Source organism: Typha angustifolia, chromosome 10, assembly GCF_048772165.1.
Source record: "Typha angustifolia cultivar Huaian chromosome 10, ASM4877216v1, whole genome shotgun sequence".
Lineage (NCBI taxonomy): Eukaryota > Viridiplantae > Streptophyta > Magnoliopsida > Poales > Typhaceae > Typha > Typha angustifolia.
This window is the reverse complement of record NC_133248.1, coordinates 320,956-344,425: the sequence shown is the minus strand read 5'-3', so window position 1 is coordinate 344,425 and position 23,470 is coordinate 320,956. Positions and strand designations below refer to the sequence as shown.

Sequence of the window (23,470 nt, the reverse complement as noted above, 5' to 3'; positions counted from 1 at the left end):
GTAAGATATAAACATGTCATATAACTGCTCATATGGCTTGCACGTGATAACTTATGGATAGAAAAGATAATGAAAACTAAACGAAAGAAAATATATTTATGTATCATTAAAATATTTATATAAAGTATATGGAAAAAAAAGATGATAGACTAATAGTTCATAGAGTCTAAGTGTAATTAATCCTTTTTATTTTTAATTTTTTTTAAAAAAAATATTTTTGATGTTTCAACAGCCTGTAAATACTAAACTAAATTTTTTAATAATTAAATTAGGCACCTAAACCATCCTTTAATAGAGTTAGCATAATTTATTGTCCCACAAGTATTATCTCATGTCCAATGTAAGAACTCAAATCTCCAACCACCTGATATTATTGAGAAGACACTCATTTTGGAAAATGATTAAAGCCATTCCAACTCATTTTGGAAAATGATTAAAGTCATTTCAACCCATTTTGAAAAGACAATGTCTTAGATTCTTCTCCTTGACCGAATTGACCATTTTAGGGTTTTATTTCTCACAGGTATGGAGTAGCAAAACTGGGACTTTTGGGCGTTCTAATTTATTAACTAATTTCTCTCTCTCTCTCTCTCTCTCTCTCTCTCTCTCCTTATAACGAGCAGTGAGAGGTGAGAGCGGTACAATTGGCTAGTGCTAGATTTTGATGGGTTCGATTCGAATCTCTATCAACCCCTCTCCATCCGTTGCAAAGACCCACCTTGGATTCGAGCGGCCGCGAAGGAATCCTGGTCGTTTCATGGCTTCGGCGCTTCCGGTGGAGGAGGAGGCCAAGAGTCGGCGTCTGACAGGCGATTCCTTCATCCGTCTCCACCTCAGAAAGTTGTCTCCCTATCAACCGATCTTGCCTTTTGAGGTACTCGTCTCGAATGGTCGCTTGTTTTTTTATTTAAAGTTGGAAGCTTTGGTGTGCCTACCAGGTGTTTGTTCATTTTTTTCTTATCGCATGCGTCTCTGTTGAACTTGGGTATAGGAAGTGTAGAAAGCTGCGTGCTTGCTCTGTTTCTGGTTTAGTGCGCGTTTTAGCTATCTAACTGCTTGCTTTTTTGACAAAAGTTTGAAGCTTTATTGTGTTTATCAGGTGTTCTCTTCGATTTTCACAATGGCATATATCTCTATCGAAGTTTAGGTATAAAAAGTCCGGAAAGCTGTCTGCTTTTGTTAAGAGATGTAGAAAGATTACATTGCTTTTGCAAAATGAGAAAGAAATCTCATTTAATAAATGTGCCACTTCAGATATTTTGTTTAAGTGGCTGGATGTTAGTTATTTCTTATTGAGGCATGGTGAGATGCACTTCCATTTTGCTATTGATTGTTTATGGTGTTCTAGTGCTAGTCAGAATACCTCTATTGATTGCAAATCTTTTGTACAATGCATAATCTTGTTAAGTGGTTACGATTTCAAGATTAGCAATACATCGGTTGCTTCATGACATTGTGAGATCTCATAGGTATTATCTACACGGCTCGGAAGGAAGCCTGAGGACATAGTCAAGCTTGATGCAAATGAAAATCCATATGGTCCACCACCGGAGGTAAGCTGGTCTTTCTCTCCTTCCTTAAAAGACTTGTGATGGAATAACACCAATAGCTACGACAATCAGTGCACATTTCTCTTATCAATTATACTTATACTGGTTACACGAATTTTGAGATTTGACATATCGGATGTTTTATTGTTAATAAAATAGGAGAAAAGGAATTTTTACTTGAAGAGATTATTGCAACTTACAAAATGTTTATATTTGCTAAAGCTACATAAACTTTTCTCATATTTACTGGTATAAAAAATCAGAAACGTATTGAGATCTTCAGTTGCTTTATCTGCCAGATTTTGGTATTCTCTTCATTTTCCTGTTGGACTAACTAGTAATGGTCATACTTAGATACTTTGTGATGGTACCTGAACTGAGAGAATTAAATATCCATATGAACACAAAAACTTGTAGTCCCTTTTAAAACAGTAAAAGGCAATATGTATGTAAATTCACTTCTCTTTTTGAAAGCATACATAATTGCATGTTTGATAAGTAGAAATGATGGTTTCTTAATGGAACAACTAACAAGAAGTATGTAGTATTTATATAAATATGCAAAAATAACTACCAAAAGTATACTTGATATGATAATTATCCTCCAGAAGTTCCTTTTGATTTATGTCTGGTCATTATAAACTTAATCATACTGATAACATGCATTACATATTGCTTCTTGGATCCTCTAATGTGCACTTTTGTAGTCTTAAATTATGGATGATATTTTAGGTAGCTGAAGCTTTGGGGAATTTAAAATTTCCATATGTTTATCCTGACCCTGAGAGCCGCCGTCTGCGTGCTGCTCTTGCTGAAGATTCAGACCTCGAGTCTGAGTACATACTTGCTGGATGTGGTGCAGATGAGCTGATTGACTTAATCATGAGGTTACAGATAAAATTACAGTCATTACATTTTTGCTGGAAAGATATTATTTCTTCAAATATCTACAGGAATTAATTTTTCTGTTGTTCTGCAAATGATATCCTACAGATGTGTACTTGATCCAGGTGATAAGATTGTGGACTGCCCTCCAACATTTACAATGTATGAGTTTGATGCAGCAGTAAATGGTGCTCTGGTCATTAAAGGTATACCACTGGCTTCTTCAAGGTGATCTTTATTTACTTCAGAAGACTGGTACACAGTACAATGCAGTTACTTTACATCCTAACCTTCTTTTAAACGTATATAAGTTGAAATTTTTTAAACCTTTATTCTGATTATATGTAAGGTTGCTTATTCTGCATCTTTGTTGTCAAGAACTTCTTATATGATCATCATCATTCTTTTCACAGTTCCGAGGCTACCAGATTTTTCTTTAGACATTCCTCGCATTATTGAAGTTGTGGAGCAGGAAAAGCCAAAATGCATCTTCTTGACTTCACCAAATAATCCGGATGGAAGGTATAATCCTTTTTTCATTCAAAGAGAACTTCTCCTTTATTAAAGATATTACTTTAGTTATAAAAGAAATCAAGAAGAGAAAGAAAGCAATCAAAATATTTATTTGATAGGTCACAAGAGGTGCTTGAACAGAATATATTATACAGGTCCTTTTGTATTATGCATGCTTGTGGAATAACCCTTTTCTTGCCAAATTATTTCTGATGTCATTAGCTTGCCATATATATATGCTACTATCTTGTTGTTTCTAACGAGGATGTACTTTTCCTGTTCATTCAGCATAATCAATGATGAGGATCTCCTAAAAGTACTTAATCTTCCAGTATTAGTAGTTCTGGATGAAGCGTACATTGAATTCTCTAATTTAAATTCAAGAATGCAATGGGTAAAGAAGCATGAGAACTTGATTGTTCTTCGAACATTTAGCAAAAGAGCAGGTATGGATTTTGTATTATTTTGTCCTCTGTATCACAACTATTATCTAGAAGCTACTATGGCAATGATAGTCTATAATTTTCTCAAGTCACTTCCCTTAAAGACATCCTATGTAGAGTGCAAGCATTCATTTGTTGCTAAAGTGCTAAATATTGTGTGAAGAGAAAATGTCCCTCTTATTGGGCCACATAAGTGTTGCTATTGTCTGTTGGCTGTTCTTACCTACTTCATTTGCTTCATCAACCAAGAGAAAGTGGATTGCATTCTTCTGCCCTTATCTCATTCAAATGCATATTTGCAGTGAGAAATCCTTATATATCTGGCTTGCTCTGCCTCTCTTGCCCAAAGTTGTGTATTTATTGACTTCATCACTCATTAAATAGACAGAGGGCTGATCAAGGAATTGGTCATTCCATGATGGATTCCGGGCTTATTCCATAAGCCATGCAGACTGATAATGGCCTGCTTGAAATAAGTGAAGTTACTTTGAAAAGATACAACCTGACATACAGGCCACCAGAAAATTGCTTGGCAATTGATTAAGATATATAATTTAAAGGTTACGATAGGTGAAGTATATGATGTAGAAGAGTTACCTAAAGTGAAGCGATAGGCAGATAAGTGACCATTTATGATCTGGGCACTGAGCAAAGCCACTGCACCACATGTATGACTTAGTAAAACATTTATTACTTAAGTAAAACTTATCCAGCATCGGTAGTTCCCATGATCTGTTCTGTCAACCCAAGTTATGTGATAAATGAATGCAGGTTTAGCTGGGCTTCGTGTGGGATATGGTGCATTTCCTCTAAGCATTATTGAATTTTTATGGCGGGCAAAACAGCCATATAATGTGTCTGTAGCGGCAGAAGTTTCTGCTTGTGCAGCCCTGCAGAACCCTGCTTATTTGGAGGTACGTCTAATAATACAAATTATCTCCTGTAAGGTTTTATATTCCACCAGTGCAACCCGTGGCAACATGGAATTATCTTCATGGCCTTGCATGCCTTGTGTATTGCCAGGCTTTGGTGCCACACAGTGCATGAATCTATGATCTTTGAACTTCTCTATTTTAAACTGTAATTGAAGTTAACTTTGCCTATTAATTTTGTTCTGGACTTTCAAAAGAGAGTGAAAAATTCCTTGGTGCAAGAAAGGGAAAGGTTATTTAATCTTCTAAAAGGAGTGCCCTACCTGAAGCCGTACCCAAGCTATTCCAACTTCATTCTTTGTGAGGTCACATCAGGAAAAGATGCGAAAAACATAAAGGTGATTATTTATCTTATTTTTATGTAGTTATTGATCTCTCAATTCTGCTGTTTACATATTGTTATGTCCTTATAATAATAGGATGTTGATTTGTTTAATATATGGCAACAACCTTGCTGTCAATTGTGTCAATCAATTTCTTGGTTTCCATAAGTTCCATTGATTCCTTACCCCGCTGATTAGAAAAGTTTGGTCATTGTAAAGCACCACGCTGGCGATGAAGAGCTGCTTCCTTCGAGATATTGCCTGTTAGACATATACAACAATTACCTATTGATTGAACTGTATGATGTTTGCAACTATACCTTTTAAATATAATACAGTCGCACGACAGAATCATTTAGATATCTCTTAATATCCACAAGCATGCTCCAAATTATTTGCTGATTTTTTTTCCTTTACACCCAATAAGAGATTTTGTTAACAACATGTACTTTCTACTAGCTTGTAAAAACTTAAAAGGTAATCGAATCCATCTTTACCTTTGACAAGAGTCACCATGACTTGAGATTACTTGATATTATAATATTTTAGGCTTTTGGCAATTCTGTTTTCTATGTATATATCCTGTCTTTTAGAAGCTCTATTTCTACTGTACCTTGTGCTGAAGGACTCATCACTCCATTTCTACCTCCTCCATGAGATGATGGGAGATAAACCTAAGTATATATTGATCTCATTAACTTCATCATTAAGGGGCTGGCTGAAGCATGGCATAGCAATAGTGATGCAATGTAACATTAACAATAATGATGATTGTTTTAGTATGAATGTAGGAGTGTAGGACCTATATTAATTTTGATATTTTCACCGTGTATTCAGGATTTGGTTGTGCTAACTATGGCAAGAGCAGCAAAAATCATTTATTATAGTAATTTACAGATGTTCTTTTTAATTCTGTGTGGAAGATACAGAGATGTGTCTGTTTCTTCTGTTCATCTGGTTGAATCAATTACTCACAAGTCAAAAAATAATTTCAGGAAGAACTTGCAAAGATGGGTGTTATGATCCGGCACTACAGTAAGAAAGAACTGCAGGGTTACGTTCGTATATCGGTTGGGAAGCCTGAACATACAGATGCCCTAATGCAATGCCTTAATCTCCTATGAGGAATTCTGCTGCAACAACACATCCTCCATTCACCAGAACATGCTAAAGCTCTTCAGTCCAAACTTTCAAAGAGTATCAGCTGAGTCAATGTTCCATGAAAATGAGCTTTTTTGTATCTCCATATGTACGAAAAGATACAGAAATTTCAGATTCACCCAGAAAAAAAAATGCAAGGGAAAACTAGGTATTTCTTTCCAATAAGAACAAAAGGGAAAAGGATTAATTGTATTTTCCGAAGCTCGGAAGTTCATCTGTTACAATTCTCTGTGTTCCAATAATTGCAGGGATTATTAGTAGGCTTATTTTTTTTATTTTATTCTTCTTTCTCTAAATTGGCAAAGATATGACAACACTTGATTCAATAGTGAACATTGCACCAAATAGATAGATCTGAATGAAGGTTAAAGTAACCACAGCTGATCTTAAATAGTCAGAATTAATCCCATATATAAAAGAAGATCAGGATAGATCAAATATATTGAGAATAATCCCATATATTGTTTGACGGGTCAATTTTCACTTCTCACTCAGAAATTCTTACCCATATAAAAGAAGTTACAAGGGAAGTATAATATTTTCGAGCTATTAGTACAATAGAAGGTTTATGTACATTTTTTCCAAAGTTGTTTTTCTCCAACTCAAATGGCTCTCTGAAAAATTATCCTAGCCTTTATATTTTGAAACAGAATATATAAGCCACTCAAAGCTTTATTACCTCCATATGATATTAGACCGTCTCAGAAATGGTGCACAAAGTTTTGTGTGGCTTAAGAACTGTGAGATCAACAAGCACCAGTCTCACAAGTATACTACCTAGTACCATCTACCACTGGTACTCAGCAATGTCTTTGTAGTTGAGAAAAGTAGGCCAAGCCTCATATATTATTGAAAGAGAGAACATGGGATTCAAATGTTCCACAGTCTAATGAATATGTCACTAAATGACTGATTCTGAAAAGAGTTAAATGTTAATAGTGCTTGGTATAATTGTATATTAGACTCTGACCAAGAAAACTCAAAATATCATAACTCTACTAATATGATTAAAGGATTTGTACCTAAACTCCATGGAGGGGAGGGGGCAAAGAAAATATGTTACCTAATTAGATCTGCATAATCTCTCCACCATGCACTTATTCCTGTTCTCCATTTCTCTTGGCAAACTTTGATCCGGGGCACGTCTGAGTGTGCGAAAAAGGATTCGGAGTCATGAAAACAATCTGGACAATTTATTTTTATGCTTTTTTCACTCTTCTTGCTGATTTCTTCCTTATGACACTAACAAGTTTTTGGATAGTTATAGGATGAAGATTTTACAACAATCCTTGAAAAGAATGTATAATCAACAACTACATTAACTGGATGACAATAGTAATCCAAACCTAGAGTAATATATCTAGCTCTCCTTTATCAATCAATGTAAAGTGAAATCAGGGGTTCTTGGCTTTTATCCTGAGCTTTCTTGCTATTTGTGCAGCTCTTGGATGAACTGGCCTCTTGCTGCTATCACTTTGCTCCATCTCTAACCAGTTGATAACTCTTAGTATCAGCGACTGCGGGCAGCAGCCCGACTTCCGACCATCCCCTGTCGATCCTTTCGCCTTCTTCACACCCGACTCCAATGCCAACTCCAAGAATTCCATGAACCAATGCCCAGCTTCAGTCTGTATCTGCTTTGCCAACTTTATTGATCCACCTAAGTGCGATGTTGGAACTCTGTTCTCATCGTCCAAAGAAGAAGCCTTGGAGGTAGCATTTGAATTCCTATGCTTACTGACCTCCACTTTTAACTCATTTGTATCGGGGGCAAAGGACACTGATTTGGACACTGATAAGGCTCTTCTCTTGGATGAGCTCACATATGATTTTCCTTGCTGGTTAATAGTGTTATGAACTATCTCTTGCAGGATAGATGGATCATTTGTCGGCTCTTCAGCCGTCGCAGCGATTGAAGTAGCTGCATGGATTGTCTCCATGTCGATCACCGCCTGTACCGTCTCCTGGTGGAAGGTTAGGAACTGATCAAAGCAAGCAGCAGGAGCATCTGGCCTTGCAGCTTTGCTTAAATCTGAGAACATCCTGCAACAAAGCAACAAACAGATCAAGCTTTTGATCAACTACCAAAATCAGTAAAGCCACAGAGGAGCACAGCAAGGATGTTTGGAGATCATACTTGAGAACTCTAACGATGGATTCGGAGGCTGATGCGTCGCGCAGAGCTTGAAGTGCTACCTTCTGAGCTGCTTCCCTTTGTTGTATAGCCTCCTGAAATATTTCAAACAACTGATTATTGCGAGTGATAGTAGCATCTATTAACACATAATATACATTGTTGGCCGCTTCTGACATGATACACATTGTTGTCGCATTACCGAAACGGCTGAAGCTTTTGGGTTCATTGGTTATCTAACAATGTCTATAGTAGTAATTGTTAGAAGGAATTAGAAGGAAGAAGAGAGGACTACATACTTTCCCAAGCATACTGAGCTTCCCGGGCAATGCCATCCGATCACTGGAGCTCTGCTTGGATTCGGTTGTTGGAGAAGATTCTCCAATTCTTGCAGCACTCCTCAATCTGGGTATAGAAGTAACTGAACTCTTCTCCTACAACAAAAGAAAACAATCAAATACCATCACAAACATATATCCAGCTCACAAAAAAAAAAGTGCTTGCTTAATCTACCTACAGTTGGATAAGGGCTCTTCGGTATCTTTGGGTCACGCTCTGACAAGCTCTTGCTCCTTGAGAACTTCAGAGCGGCGCAGCTTTTTCTCAAGGAAGACGCCTTAACTGGCGTCTTCTCATCAAAATCCAACATAACAGGCTTCACAACCTTCGGTGAGGCATTACCACAAACAGGTTTATGCTCGGATCCCCAAGACCCTCTTCTATGACTTCCATTGGCAGAACTGGTCATCGATTTATTCCGGCTTAGCGGTTCCGGGGTGCCGACTAATGGGTGTCTTCCCGGGAGCGGCTTCGCACCAACAAGGATGGGAACTGGCGACGCCGGTGCCAATTTTTCGACGTTTATGAATTGACCGAGATGAATTTTGTTGCTGAGGACGAGGTCATCTTGGTCAAATGGGAGGGAGACGTAGATGGAGTGGGAGGAATCGGAGACTTTGATGTAGAAGCCATGCTTGGGGAAGAGGTCCTTGTCGTCGAGGTCGGCAGGGACGATGTCTGTAACTTGTAAAAGAGCGGTGCGGTGCTCGCCAACCGGCTTCGCGGCGCCAGAATTCATGCCATTGAGAAGCTTCAATAGAATGCCCGGCGCCAATGCCGCCATTGTCTCTGCAAAAAGAAGAAGCTACCCATCAAGAATACCATCGTATAATTGCCTAGTCGACTAAAATCGCCCATTAGATTAAGAAAATCCAGCAATTTATAAAACCCATCTTAAGAATCAACAAGAATAGCATGGAAAGATGCCGCGATTCTTGGATAGCCGTGACATAACACAATACCTGGAGTTCTTGAATCAATGGAGAGGACCCAAACTCAAAAGATCAACGGAGAAGCCTCAAGGAGCCGCCTTCAATTCAGATACAGATACGTCTCTGAATCTGGGAAGGACCCATTTGAAGGAACTGGAGGTAAAACCCAATTCGGCTGGATTTCTCAAGAATTGCTCTCTCTGGACGGAGTGGTAGTAGGTTAAGTGCTCGAGGAGACGAGAGAAGACAGAGCTTCCTATATTGGGCCCGCTCCAACGGTAAAGAAACGGGAGAGGCTTGTAAAAGTTCTCCGAGTATTCGGAACGTTCGGCAACGGTCGAATTTTTTCTCCCCCCACTTTTTTTAATTCGTTTGAACCGGGAATAAAATGACGGAAATGCCCTTGTAGTAGTAGTGTTCTTTGCGTATAGACCGAAAAGAGTCTTCTTATTTTGTGTCTGCACACCACATACAACAAATTATGCTAAACTTTTTAGCGATTTATCTTCTTATAAAAATTAAAATGTTGAAATTTAAATATGATTTTTGAGATACAAATATGAAACTTTTCTTTAAATATAAACACTAGAAATGAATCGTCGAGCAATTGAGCTTCTATTTTTGGGCCCATCGAAATATTTGACATCCCTATTTCTCACAGGGCTAATTGATGATTCCGCCCAACATGAAATTGATGGCATCCATCTGCTCTCTAATAATGATGATTACATATGTATCACTGAATAATTCATAAACTCTCTAAAATTAACTACCTTGCAATTGTTAGGAAAAATTTCAGTATATTGCTTCCTAGCCAAACATAATAATAACCACCCCTGCTAATTTTCGACTATATTTACAAGAGAGAACAGCTTCGGGCATAATTTTGGCACCAAAGCTGATTTGGATCCAACAATGTATTTTGCAACTGGACCCAATAATTCACATACAAGATAAGTGAATTTCCTGAAGCATATATTAAAAATGTATACAATGGTATATTGTACTACTCAAATCTCCAGTAATGATGGAGAGACTCAAGAAAAAAGATAAATACAAATTTAGTTGAGAAAACTGTAATGGCTTGCATCAGTGCAAAACAAAAAAGGCTCTTTCGCAATGATCATTACAGCTGATAAAATACAATCCGATGGTGACGATCCTTAAAGCGCATGGAGTACAACCAATGAAACCTTCTTGCAGGATATCACTATGTGTAAAAGCTAACATATAAATACAAATCCAAGAAGTAAATTTTGTGGCAACATCTATTTGAAGAACAGACCCTTTCTCCTCCCTTTCCTCTTCTCCACAGCCTATAAAAGGATATTGTAGTAAAATACAGTGAGACATCTTTCTTTGATCGTAAATGAATAAAAGAGAGATGAACAAGTAACCAATAAAGAGAAGAAATTTCCAGCAAAGTTGCACAACAAAGGGGTGGGTGGGTGTGGCATGTTACAGTTGCTACTTTGAAGTGCACCAAGATAACAAGGATAACAAGTTCATACCATCATTTTAAACAATCTCAGTGTAAGCACAATGGTATCCCGTAAGCTGCAACACAAGAAAAGGAGCTACATTAGTAACACTTACAGTCTTACACTTAATATTAACCATGCAAATAAAGCTAGCTTAGGGAAAATATACAATACAAGTACTGAGTCAGAAGTATTACATTTCTCTAACTCGTATCTGACATATGAAGCATCTAGAAAGAGAATAACAGTGATTTAATGTTTTACAGCCCATTCTTCTGCTGACACCAACACTAAAGTCTAAATCCCAAGAAGTACTGCTAAAGATGGCCAAAACCCACCCTGAGTACTAAAACCATAAAGTTGCACAAATATAATTTGAGATTGCTAAAACAAAAACCAAGTGTTGCACAAAAAGTATGTCTGCAAAAAATTTTAAAATGTCACTTTTGCCAATTTAGCAGAAATATGTAGCAGCATACTTGATTTCTCCTGGATTCTAAGGCATTTGTATTCCATTAGAAATAGAAAAGCAAGCCTCAGGCAAACTTAAAACTTACGGGCCATCCTCTGATGTCTTTAAGATATGATCAACACCATCAGCAGACTGAATTGAGAACTCAGTGGGATTTCCAAACGGAATTTTAATCTGAAGAAGTATGCATCATTAGCAAACTGTTGTAATTGGTAAGTAACATGAGTGTTCGAAAATTGCAAACATGTTGACCTCTAAGAACCAAATAAAAGAGGGTCCAGTAAGTATTGAAGCATTCCATAGCAACATAAGATAAGATGATTATAATTCCACATGACTAAAATCAAAGTCTTAAATCATGCGCAAGCATCATGCCTCGAACTGCTTTATTTTAAACCTACTAATTATATGACATGCTTACAGTCACTACCACTAGTTCTCTTCCTCAACCAAAATCAAGTGTTCACCTGGCTGTTTTGAAGAACAGCTTGCTCTGTATAAGTGAAAATAAGTAGCAGCATAGTTCCAACAAAAGTAATTAATATCTACTGGGATGCTTTATTAACCTCTAGATATTTAAGGATGTAACTGTTTTTACTGTTTATTTCTCATGGGTGCACAACTGATCATGCTATTTTGTTTTGACTTAAAAATCTGTCAATTATTTCATGAAATCTTTGCAAACCATGATTTTTGCTCTGCAATTACTGTGAGATGATTGATTTATTGACATATATTATACGTATGGACATGATATTACATTGCCAGCTGCTGAAAGCCATCACAATATATATATAATGAACATTATTATCCCAAACAAAGATGAATAGAAAAGATGGTTCTTGACAAATTAACTAACTATAGGAACGGGCATATGATAGTTCTCATACGCCTGCCGATGAGATAAGAATCATACAGTAGTAGCTTGTTGAAACTTCTCTGTAACAACAATACCAAGTTGCCCATAGCACTTGATGCTGTAACCTTCCCGCTTGATTGCCAAAACAGCAGGCTCCCATATACCTATATATTTAACCTACAACCAGAGCAGCTCAACATTTAGTCACTGGACAAGAATAAACAACGCTTAAAAAACAATAGATTTACAGTGAAAATGAAAAGGCATGAAACAAGATAGATGAAAACATACTGGTAACATAACCTCATAAGATACATGTCCAACTGAAAGAGTTCTCTTTATTTGGTCTTGCATTTCAGGGTCTGCACAAAAATAGATAGGATGTCATACTGCAGAAGCTCAACAGAGCAACAAAGAGAGGATTCAGGTTCAGAGAAATTAGAATAATTTGTCAAAATCTTTCCGCAAAACTGGGATAGTAAGTAATTAACAACAAACAGTAGGGTAAAATGATATGAAATAAATTAAAATAAGAGAATATCACGAAAGAGACATCAAGAAATTAAAAAAACAATCAACTACTTCAGTAAGGAGAGTACAACCTTAAATCATTATGTCCCAAATATGTGGTTGGCTACTTGGTTACATGAATTGTTTCGTCTTTTAACTTTTTAGGCAGCAGTAATCTTCTCTTGTTTCTTCTAACCAAAGTCAGTTTTCCTGTCCTGCTTGTGGCAACATTCACCTCCGACTCCGAGTTGCTCCTACATTCTCTTAGTTTGAATATTAAAATTATCTTGATCAAATTCAACTTAGTTAATACTCAGCTAGTGTTGCTTCAACTTGTCAAGCAGACTACCATTTCCTGATCCAATTTTGCAGTGACACAAATAATGTTCTCATCTCAGCTACACTCATTTTCTTAGCAGTTTTACTTTCTTATTGGAAAATAATCCTAAATTGCACTTTCATAGTATCAGCCACTGCAACTTTCATAAGAAGCCCAAAACTCATCTTCAGAACAACTATAAGTATAAATTTAAAACAGCACGACATAGTTAGGGCAATCAAAGCCTAAATACACGATAGAGATAAAATAAAGCAAATCTGTGTTTGAGATACAGAACAGTCATGAAGTTCATTTGTGGTCTATTGAAATAAAAGGCATCAAAGTTAACATTTACATCAAAGCCAACAAGAAAGTGAGAGCACATATATCTAGGATTACAAATCTTGATTGCTCAAAGAGGATAGTAAGATGACTCTTGAATCCTCTTGATTTTACATTGAGTGCTCCACACCAAATGGTGTAAATTTTCCATCAATTATCTCATGGGGCCTTAGTACAAGGAAGATTGTCCCTGTAAAATTTAGCTGCAGGTCATGCCAAACTGCTGATAACACTTACTAAGCCTTTATTGCTACTGTATTATCTTTCAAAAGTTCGTCTCGTGGTATAGGTAGGTATTAGTTAATACTGTGTCCTAGGAATTAGAGACCTCCAAAGGCCCAAAACCCATGAGGAAGACCATCAAGGTATTTGATTAGGAAACAACTCGAAATTCAAATTGGTAAGAACTATTGCTCAATTTGGAAATCAATAGAAATCTTAATTGGGAATGAGAAGAGGATTCATCACTAAATCAAATCATTGCCAATTTCTGATCAAAAGGCTGTCCTAAGTCCTAACATCTACTTCCTTTCCATATCGACTATACCTAGACTAACTCAAATTGGAGTTTGCTAGGCTAACTACTAATCAGATCAAAATAAAAGGTAAACATTCATTCCTACATTACTAGTTACCTGAAGTTAGGCTCAAATTAGAAGTCAACAAAGAGCTGTTACATGAGGGCTACAAAATGGTTTACAGAAACTCAAATGCAATTATATCACCTAGGAACAAAATCGGTAAACTAAACATAGAAATGTTCAGTTCATATGGAATCATTCAACTTACCACAAGTAATCTTTCTTTGATCATTAGCATATACCCTTACAAGTTCGCCCTACAGTGAGGAACAAAAGAAATTTAAATAAAGTCAGTATAAAAAGGATTAGAATCAATTTTCAGCCAACCATGTGCCTTAATGGTACGGTGCTCCTCTAGTACCTTCCCTTGTTAATTCAGTATCATAACCTTCTCATACATTAGCTTGAATTTACATACCAGAATGCTCATAATTATAATATTCAAAAGAAGCCTTTTGCAGAAACATTTTCTTTTAAAAATCCATACTGCTTCTTTCCAATTCATGCTAAATTTAGTTGTTTTATGGTTTTACCTTCAACAGTTCGGCATTTTTCTCAACTCTTGCAACTCGTTTCCGAATCCAGAGGTCAAGTTGTTTAGTTGGACATGAGAGACCTGCTCTTTTCTAAAGTACTATATTTATTTTAATACATTTTTGCCAGTACAATGTGTATAGGTGCAAGTATTATGTTTTAAATGAGAATGAGCTTAGCAGACTTGCTTTGATAACTTTCACCCAGTGATGTCTGTACTCCAAGAAACTTTGTATCTAATAAAATTACAAAAGTATTATACCTTTCGTTTCTTGTCATCAAGGGGCTGGATTTCAATAGCAAGGTAACATTCCACATCATCAGCAGTAACTAGATATGCCGGTTGCTTTGCACCTTTCACAGAAAAGGTTGTTGATTCCCAACTTTCAGAAAGATAACAATAAGAAGTGAGTTGCACCAAAGGAGAGTTCGAAGAAACTACATACCCTCTATATAGTTCACAGATCCATCTTCTAAGAATCGTACCCACTACATATTATATAAAACAAAATTGTAAACAAATGGCATTAAATATATTGTTCTTCAAAATTTTAAGGGAAACAGTAAATGTACACATACCTCAAAGTTACAACTGGTGGTTCCATTAATTGAGTATCCACTTGCTTGAAGTTCATTTCCTGGAAAAGCTTCACCAGAAATTCGAAGCCCTTCTATAGCTGGCAAAGGATCATCCTCTGCAGCTGTTAAGTTTCCAGGATAATTGGCATACAAAATTACAAACATAAGAGTGAATCATCTTTCCTCAACAGAAAAAAAAAAGAGTGAATCATCAAAGAAAATTTTCAAGGAATATAACTATCAAATGATCCAACACCTTCAGAGAATGAAGAACCAGGCTCCTCTTGAACTGTTGGAAGATAAGGATAGGAATTTGGATCATCAAGTCCATATGTCATATTAGGTGAGGTTCCAGAACCCCAATTTGCAGAAGGCTCACTTCCTTGTGGAATTCCAGCTCCCTCAGAATCTTCCTGCTCACCGCCTCTAACCAAGTCCTTAAACAATGGATTTTGATTCTTGGAATCTACAAACCGTACATGAGGATCATCTTGAATTACTGGAGCTGAAGTATGTTGGGCAATAGGACTCCTGGAAAGGTATTCAAACCTCATTTAGTGAAACAGTGGTAATGTGAATTGCTACATTATACAAGAATTTTAGACAAGTCAAAATTCAAAAGAAGTAACTTTTTATGAACTAAGATCTTTGTCAATCTGCACTTGTCACCACACTTAATATAGTAACATAATCATATCATTAAAGTATCAAGATATACACAGGCTTATGCCTCATTAGCTAAAACCTACTATGTTAGGCTTCTTAGTCTTAAGCATGAGACATGCTCTTCATCTGTACTTTGAGAAGATGTCCTCCTTGAGGAATAGGGCATGCAAGGCTGTAAAAATAGCCATAAGCCATAACTTAACAGTACACCAGTATAGTTTTCATTAGATAGACGCACCAAGGATGTTTGCCTGTTCTGCACAGCATATTTAATCATAATTAATGGTGGTTGGATAAAAAGAAAGAAGGAACAAAGTGGCAACAGGCAACTACCAAATCTTGATGGACCTTAAAGAAAGGATCTAACACAGGAAAATTACTTGTTTCAGAAGGTCCATTTGTGTTCCAGTCAATGCTTTGATTGATATTCCATACCATATAATGTCCAGGTGTGTTAATTGCAATTTAGATAATAGCGTAATGAATTTGACTGTCATTAGTGCAGGAGATAGGAACAGTAACTCAAAAGCATAGGCCTCTGCAAGTGTAATGTAACTACAACACTTACCTGCTTGTTGAAGGAGAGTTCTTTCCCATGGTATCATGGTCCAGATTCCTCATGGCAACTCCACCTGAACCAGCTTGCTGCTTTTGGTTCTCTAATAAATCCCAGTCAGCTCTAGTTTGAACATTTGAAGGAGAAGAGATCGGAGATTGTGCATGAGTAGGCACAATATCAAGGCTATTTTTGCTCTGATACAAAGACAAAATATTAGGAGAGAGAATAGATTTCAAACAAAAGAAGGAAAAAAAAAGTTATATATGATCATACTGAGTTCATCAGTGCTGTCCCGAGAGGATGAGAAGGTGACTGTGAAGGAAAGCTTGTATTATTATTTAACTCCGTACGCCATGGAGCTATCTGGTACTGAGACTCCTTTAATTTCTCCTGCACCATCCAAGTTTGCATACAAGGCAACTTCAAAGTTCTGTGAGAAAATATCAGCAGTAAGCTCTGCTATCATAATAAGCCCACTATCGGGGGCTTATCGTATTCCAGTTCCAAAAGAAGAAAATCTAGCACACATGACTTCCAAACACAAAAAGATCAATATAAGGTACCTCTATTATAATGAGCCTCTCCTGCAAATGTTTAAACAAAACCTGGAAGAAGAAAGTGCAAAAAAAAAAAAGAACCCACATTACAATGACAAAAAGCTTCTTCCAGGTCTACAGCTAAAACACAGATTCAAATATTTGAACTTCTTATCATTAAAGAAAGCCACCGAAGGCATAGAGAAAGTAATGATCACATGTATTGTCTTGAGCAGAAGTCGAGGATTATGTGAAATCCAACTCTTTGAAACAATTTCACCAATTCCCAAGGTTTACACAAGAAGAAAGCAGACAGAACCCTCTAAACAAGAATACCGGATGCTCATTCCTTTTTGATGTAATACTAGAGAACTATTTGAAAACACCACTTTCAATCAAAATATAAGCATAGCAAAAAAGGCCTACTGGGTAGACTACTGAGCAATCTTTATCGCATGGCATATACGTTTGAGTGAGACATTGAAAAACTATGGAAGTTTCATAGAGAGAACTCGTTTTTTCAAGCAAAAAACAGGAAATAGTTAAGTACAAAAACCCATAAAAATTTGATAATCAGGAGATTAGTATAAGGTCAAATGAACTTACAAATTTGGCAATCAGTAGCTTCAAGGTCAGATGAATGACTTACAAATAAGATAATCAATGACTATAAGAAGTCCATGTAAAACAAACAGTCTACTGTCCAACACTGAGCTGTCTACTTCACACCATGCATGTTAAAGCTGGAAAAACCACTAAGGGGCGTTTGGCTTCATATATTTGGAAAAACTGCGTTTACATATATAAAGTGTAACATAAAAATTTGTTGTTAGCTTATGGATTCTAGAAAATATCTTTTCTAGAGGCTAAGATGGACTCACATGCAGCATCTTGACATCCACTTCAATTAAATGGTTGTCAATATGCATTCTCTCAACCTTTAATGAAAAGAAAAAAGGATAGGTATAATACTTTTGTTTACATTAGTTTCTCATTTAACATTATAACTGATGCATCTTGAAACATGTGTAACCAAATGACCCATAAAAGCTTAGCCACATATATCTTTCCTCTACACAAAACCAGCAACTTGAAATCTTGTTCACAGTTAAACAGGACGTGATGTGTCAAGGTAAGATGTACACTCTAGACAGCCTAATCTCGATGTATCGAGAGGCTTTTTCTGGTTATCCAAAGCTGCATTAATTAGAAACTTGAAGCCAGTCATGTCTAATGCTTCTGCTCCCTAAGACCCTAAGATCGAACCACCAACATCTCCACCTACTTGCACAACACACATAAGCACACCAGCACATGCACAAGGAAAGAAAAGAACTCACCCTTCCTCTCCTTTCTCTTACAGGTTTCAAGGAAAAAAGGAAGATGTAATAACTTTTAAGATTCAGGAGAACCAAATCAATTGTAGAAGTTAAGTCACCACAAATGCAATTGGTCAGCCAAGACGGTATAGATAGCATCAGCCTCATCTTTGATTAGAAGTGTAGACTAGAAAATAAACCGTTAACTTGCCAAGTAGCATGTGCATACATTTGAAACTAGAGACTCTAATCAGCTCAGGAAATAGCATCCCTTTTAAATGTAATTATACACACTATAAAGGAACATGAATGCTCAGTGTTACCATATACAATGTGAATAACATTGAATCATGTGCTATCATTTACGGGGCCAAAAGAAATGTCAGAATAGTTTCTATCATTTGCATACACATCAGTTGACGAACCTTCAAATTACTGACGATGGATTGAGCATCAAGTACAGAAGGTTGGAGACCATTTTCTGAAAGAAGAGGCAACAAAGAAGATATAAATGTAGACCTCTCCTGCTGTGCTGCCTGTAGAGAAGTGAAGAAAAACTCAGAATTTCCCTTGTACCTTAATAACTACATATCAGAGATGAACATGATTGAAAAGGTAAAAGTAATAATTTTAACTACTGACAGGTATATCTACATGTATGACCCAAGGAAAGTATGAAGACTAAAGATAGTCTACCAGAATGCAAAAAGTGTATACAATACAACTCAGGTCAAAATGGATGTGTAATATGGATATTTTGTGTCAATAGAAACCATTTAAGATGCCAACCCAAGAAATTCACCAAGCAAATGCATAATGGACTTAATTATCAGATTTTAATTCAAACGATCACCTGACTAGCTCTAATTGGGTTCGAATGATAGAAACAGAACAGTGTAGTGTCATAAATCGAAAGACCAAAGATGTCACATTTGGGTTTCTTTCTGGTGAGCTAGATCTATCATGCCTGACGACATGCTTTAGACTCCATTGTTACATTCCAAAAGGAGGGAAGATGATCAACCCCCTATCAGCAACATCCACCCATCACATCAACATACACATTGACAGAAAAATAAAAATAAATATAAACCCCAGAACAAAAGGTGTATTCAGATTTTTAGTAGGCTGTAAATAAGCATCATTGAATGCCAATTGCTGCTAATATTTGTTAAATCCTAAGATGTATGATTCAGAGACAAATATGAAAGAAATAAGTACGCTGCATAGGGTCACTGAAATGAACCAGATGTTAAGCAGCTAATACACCTAAAAGCAATATATGATATGTGTGGCAAGGAAAATTAAAAAAGATAGCCTTCCTAGGAGAGGAGCAGCATGGATAAATAATAACAGATTTATAATAAAGGATGAATGCATAAGAAAGCCATACGATAACCACTTGTGAGTTATGACAAATATATATTAATAAAACTAATAGGACCTAAATGCATCTTTTACCAACTTTCAACATTATAGGAGTATGCACTAGCATAAGATAATTAGAGAAACTAAGCTTTCGAAGTTTCAATGGACTTCCAGAGTTAGTATATAATAGTATTTTCCCTGGCAGTCCATAGATCATGAAAAACTTAATTAAGAGCAAGAAATATTACTTGCAATGCATATGTTAGACGAATGTTTTCCTCAATTATGTCTTGTCTGTAGGATAACGCTTTTGATGCAGCATCAACCAAGTCTTGCTGTTGCTGATCAAACGCCTGAGTACAAGTTTGTTTTAGAACAGAATATTGTCCATCAAGTAACATGGAAATGTTGGAGTAGCAAAGATTTCTTACCATACGCATATAAGCAATGCGTTTTTCTAGAACATATTTCTCGTTACGTATTTGAGCTTCCTACAAAAAAATTAACAATACATTGAATCGAAAAAAAGTAGGTGGAAAGAACATATACACTCTTCATATGGCTCTCTCACCTTCATTGAGTAGTCAGAAAGATGTTTTCTTAATTGAGCAATTTCTTCTTCGTGCTCTCTTACCTTACTAATAAGATCCTATACAAGGAAACAATCTTCATTAAGAAAAAAAATTACATAGATGACTGTGATCCAACCATATGTAGTTTACCTGCTTCCAGAGGACATTTGAGTTAATTTCAGAAACTGGCATCAGTCCCTGTGCAGATAAGTTGAACCTAGGATTGTAATCTCCTTCCTTCATGTTCCTATAAGGATAAAATAAGCTTGCATTTTATCATATTTTCATCAAGAAAAATCTGAATCTAGAGTGCAGATGTGGTGTGAAATGTGCCATGTCAAGATACCTGGTCGGAGAAAGTGATCTCGTAGATGGTGTGGATAACTGAGATGGGACACCATTGTCAAAGCCAGTTTGTCCTCCAGGTAACTTTTTCAAAGTTCCATCCATCTTCCTGCTCTCAGTGTAGTGCTGATTTGTAGTCTGTAAAGAAGGCTCATCACCTTCAGATATTCTCATCTGATGAAGAACTAGACTACTTTGAGGATTCACTGAAGAATTATAATCAAGCCATCTGTTTGTATCTGATTCATTTCCAACTGGAGTGTTCGAGAGATGGGACTTGTAGGGCTCTATTTTATGGCCATCCCTTAAGACTTCAGCAGAAGGTCGAAGAGATGTAGCCTCTAGCTTCTGCCAATAAAGGAAGAAATATCATAGCTCTATGAAGTTGCCACGGATAGGTAACAAAATTAGTATCCACTTATAAGGTCTTCTGAAAATAGATTACCAGATTATCATACTTCAAGATTATGATGGCGTACAAAGCATATACAAAGTTTTCAAGGTTTATAAACAGTATACTCATAGCTGCTTCTGTTTTTCCTGGACAAGAATGTGAGCAATATTCACAGATGGCTGACAACCAAAACACAGCTTCTATATCGTGGAAAGGCAATAAACAGTACTCACTTCTATGGTCTTTCAATGGAATATTACTACATCATCTCAATTTTCAAATTTACGATAAAGTATAAATTATAAAAGCATACAGAGTGCTTTAAGTTTTGTGATAGCTGTTTCTTTTTTGCCTAGCAAACATTTACTAATTGACAAAAATCCAGAAATAATAAAATTGTACTAACTGTGACCGTTCTACATAAGAAGCAACAAAATATACTCAACTTTCCCAAATCCAAGGCATGACTTAGTTTTTTCTGACTCATAATTCTCCAGAAGCTCAAACTTAAGGCATTTGATGGGCAATTAGGCATCTACTAGGAATATTTAATCAACAAGAACAAAAGTAGGATATAGAATAAGAAAAGAAGATAACAATTGTGATTACGAATGATGAAAGTTATTGAAAAATGAAAATATTACAAACAGTAACCACGAATAATATTGAAGTGCACGAGAATGTGTATGAAAACTTACATATGTTTCTAGTTCTCGTGTTTTTTGCAAGAGCTCATCCTTCAGTTGGTTATTCTCCTCCAACTAAAATTCAGTTGCACCAAACCAGAATTAGTTCTGATAGCATGATCACCTAAATAGATCATTTCAAATGTCGAGGAAAATTGACTAGCTTAAAAAATATATGAATCACAATTCAAGTAAATTCTACAATAGATACTTCTGTGCAAAATGGTGTGCAACATTCAATGGACATCAAAAGTTCAAAATTTGGCAGAGGAATAGGATACCTTCATCATGGAAAGGAATTCATAAAAGAACAAAGAAGTTTAACACGATTGCAATATTGTCATCACCGTATAATTCTTCAACCTAGTGGCGTGCAAGAAAAAAAAATCCAAAATATACTAATAGATGTATGCTGAAGAGGTATGACCATATGTCAAGCCACAACTGCTAATATAGACAGATGAGTCACCTAAAACATCCAAACAAAAACATAATGTCAATTTATTTCTAAAATAAACAACTCCCTTTATTAATCCTTAAGAAACAAACATTAAGACTGAGGACAAGTGTCAAATATGGCATATCTAGAAGCAAAATGTAGGGTTGCTAATACATAAAGGTGGTTCAACTATAACACCCAAACGAGCTAGAATGACATCAATTTACTTCTGAGAAACTTGAAATAATCCAAATTTCCTTAGTAACCTTCCAGAAGGAACGGCTAGAACTACACAAGTGTCAATATTAGCATATTTTCTTCCAAATAGCATGATACTACGCCTAGATCTGCTAATATATGCAAATGGTTCGCCTAAAACACTCAAACCAGCAAGGGTAACGTCAATTTACTTCAGAAAACCGTAGAACCCCCAAATATATTAATTGGTCCTTAACGAAAGTGTCAAAGGTAACATATTTCTGAGCAAACTACAGCTAAAGATCGCAAAAAGACTAGCGATATCGGATTAAGCAGCCCGACCTGCTGCCTGATGGTGTTCTCGGCATCCTCCACCGCCCTCATTACCTGGAACAGGTTATCGTTGGAGAAGTCATTGACGCCGATCCCCGAGAACTGGTCGGCCAGGTTCCTAACCCCGAGGCCGCCGACGCCCCCGCCGGGCGCCACATCCGTTGGTGGGACCCACGGCGGCCTCGAATCGCCGCGTCCGTAGGGCGGCGGGGGCGGCGGCTCCTTCCTAGGGTTCGAATCGTAGGCCCCCATGCGACTCGGATCAAGAAACTTGGCGAGGAGGGAGACAAAAAGATCGAGCTAAGAGAGAGAGAGAGAGAGACTAAGACGAAGAAGAGATCGGCAGGGGAACTGGAAAACCTAGAAATCCAGAAGGAGAAGGAGCGGATTCGTGGGGAAGTTAATCCACAGCTCGAATTCTTGAAGGCGCTTCCGTGCTCTTCTTATGAGAGAGAGAGAGAGAGAGAGAGAGAGAGAGAGAGAGAGAGAGAGAGATAGGGGAAGAGAGGAAGAGATCTTTGATTTCTTTTCATTTTTCTTCGTCTATTTTACTTTCGTCTACTCTTTGCAGAACGCCACGAGAACTTAAGGAATTCACGGAAATGCCACTGATGGAGAACGAAGATACTCTCAGGTGGGAGACACGTGAGGTTTGCCAAACGGAGGAGTTAAATTTGACGTGTCGGTGTGAGATCTGATCTCATGCAGGCCCGATTGCATGAACGCACTCCACCACAACACTTGACGGCAGTCGATTGGTCGGGTGTCCATTTTGCATTTCGTTGGATGTATTATATTCTAGCTACCCGTGAAAATGGATTATATACGGATCAGATATTATTCAATTTATATCCATATTTATATTTTTGATCCGAACGATGAATTATAAAATCTAAAATTATATCATAACTAAACAAATATTGATAAATTTTTAATATAAATTAAATAATTTTTAGATAGATAATCGAATCTTAAACTAATATAATCAAATTTTAAACGAATTATGATATTTCTTTTGAAGGCAAATTAACAAAAAATATTGAGTTTATATATTAGCAAAATTAATCCCTATAAATAAAATAGAACACATTATTAGTATTAATATTAATATTTACTATTTAAATAATCGAAATTTATCTCATGCTTGAGAAAATAAGATTTCCTTA

At 36.6% G+C, this 23,470-nt stretch overlaps 3 protein-coding genes across 6 annotated transcripts; 1 reads left to right on the top strand and 2 right to left on the bottom strand.

Moving 5' to 3' along the window:
* The first annotated feature begins 575 nt into the window (after positions 1-575).
* On the top strand, positions 576-6,087 carry LOC140769007 (histidinol-phosphate aminotransferase, chloroplastic-like). The gene is made up of 9 exons (XM_073109511.1): positions 576-874; positions 1,470-1,553; positions 2,283-2,437; positions 2,544-2,641; positions 2,849-2,957; positions 3,237-3,394; positions 4,163-4,305; positions 4,521-4,661; positions 5,642-6,087. Exons 1-9 carry the CDS (start codon positions 665-667, stop codon positions 5,768-5,770), a joined length of 1,227 nt encoding a protein of 408 aa, XP_072965612.1. The 5' UTR covers positions 576-664; the 3' UTR covers positions 5,771-6,087.
* A 761-nt stretch (positions 6,088-6,848) lies between these two features.
* Positions 6,849-9,630, bottom strand: LOC140768774 (uncharacterized). The gene is made up of 5 exons (XM_073109175.1): positions 9,243-9,630; positions 8,459-9,069; positions 8,241-8,375; positions 7,945-8,036; positions 6,849-7,850 (listed from the first exon to the last, which is right to left on the bottom strand). Exons 2-5 carry the CDS (start codon positions 9,062-9,064, stop codon positions 7,202-7,204), a joined length of 1,482 nt encoding a protein of 493 aa, XP_072965276.1. The 5' UTR covers positions 9,065-9,069; positions 9,243-9,630; the 3' UTR covers positions 6,849-7,201.
* A 536-nt stretch (positions 9,631-10,166) lies between these two features.
* Positions 10,167-22,799, bottom strand: LOC140768216 (uncharacterized). Of its 4 annotated transcripts, XM_073108396.1 has the most exons (22): positions 22,665-22,799; positions 22,314-22,574; positions 21,347-21,409; positions 20,256-20,602; positions 20,060-20,156; positions 19,909-19,986; positions 19,769-19,828; positions 19,586-19,690; positions 18,395-18,505; positions 16,678-16,719; positions 16,388-16,504; positions 16,124-16,308; positions 15,146-15,420; positions 14,890-15,011; positions 14,757-14,799; positions 14,573-14,664; positions 13,985-14,033; positions 12,316-12,386; positions 12,082-12,201; positions 11,251-11,339; positions 10,724-10,769; positions 10,167-10,528 (listed from the first exon to the last, which is right to left on the bottom strand). In XM_073108396.1, exons 2-22 carry the CDS (start codon positions 22,554-22,556, stop codon positions 10,481-10,483), a joined length of 2,403 nt encoding a protein of 800 aa, XP_072964497.1. In that variant the 5' UTR covers positions 22,557-22,574; positions 22,665-22,799; the 3' UTR covers positions 10,167-10,480. The 4 variants fall into 4 exon arrangements, with proteins under 4 accessions (XP_072964497.1, XP_072964498.1, XP_072964501.1 ...); XM_073108397.1 differs by having other exon boundaries at positions 12,328-12,386; positions 22,314-22,797; XM_073108400.1 differs by having other exon boundaries at positions 22,359-22,797.
* Between the last annotated feature and the right edge of the window lie 671 nt (positions 22,800-23,470).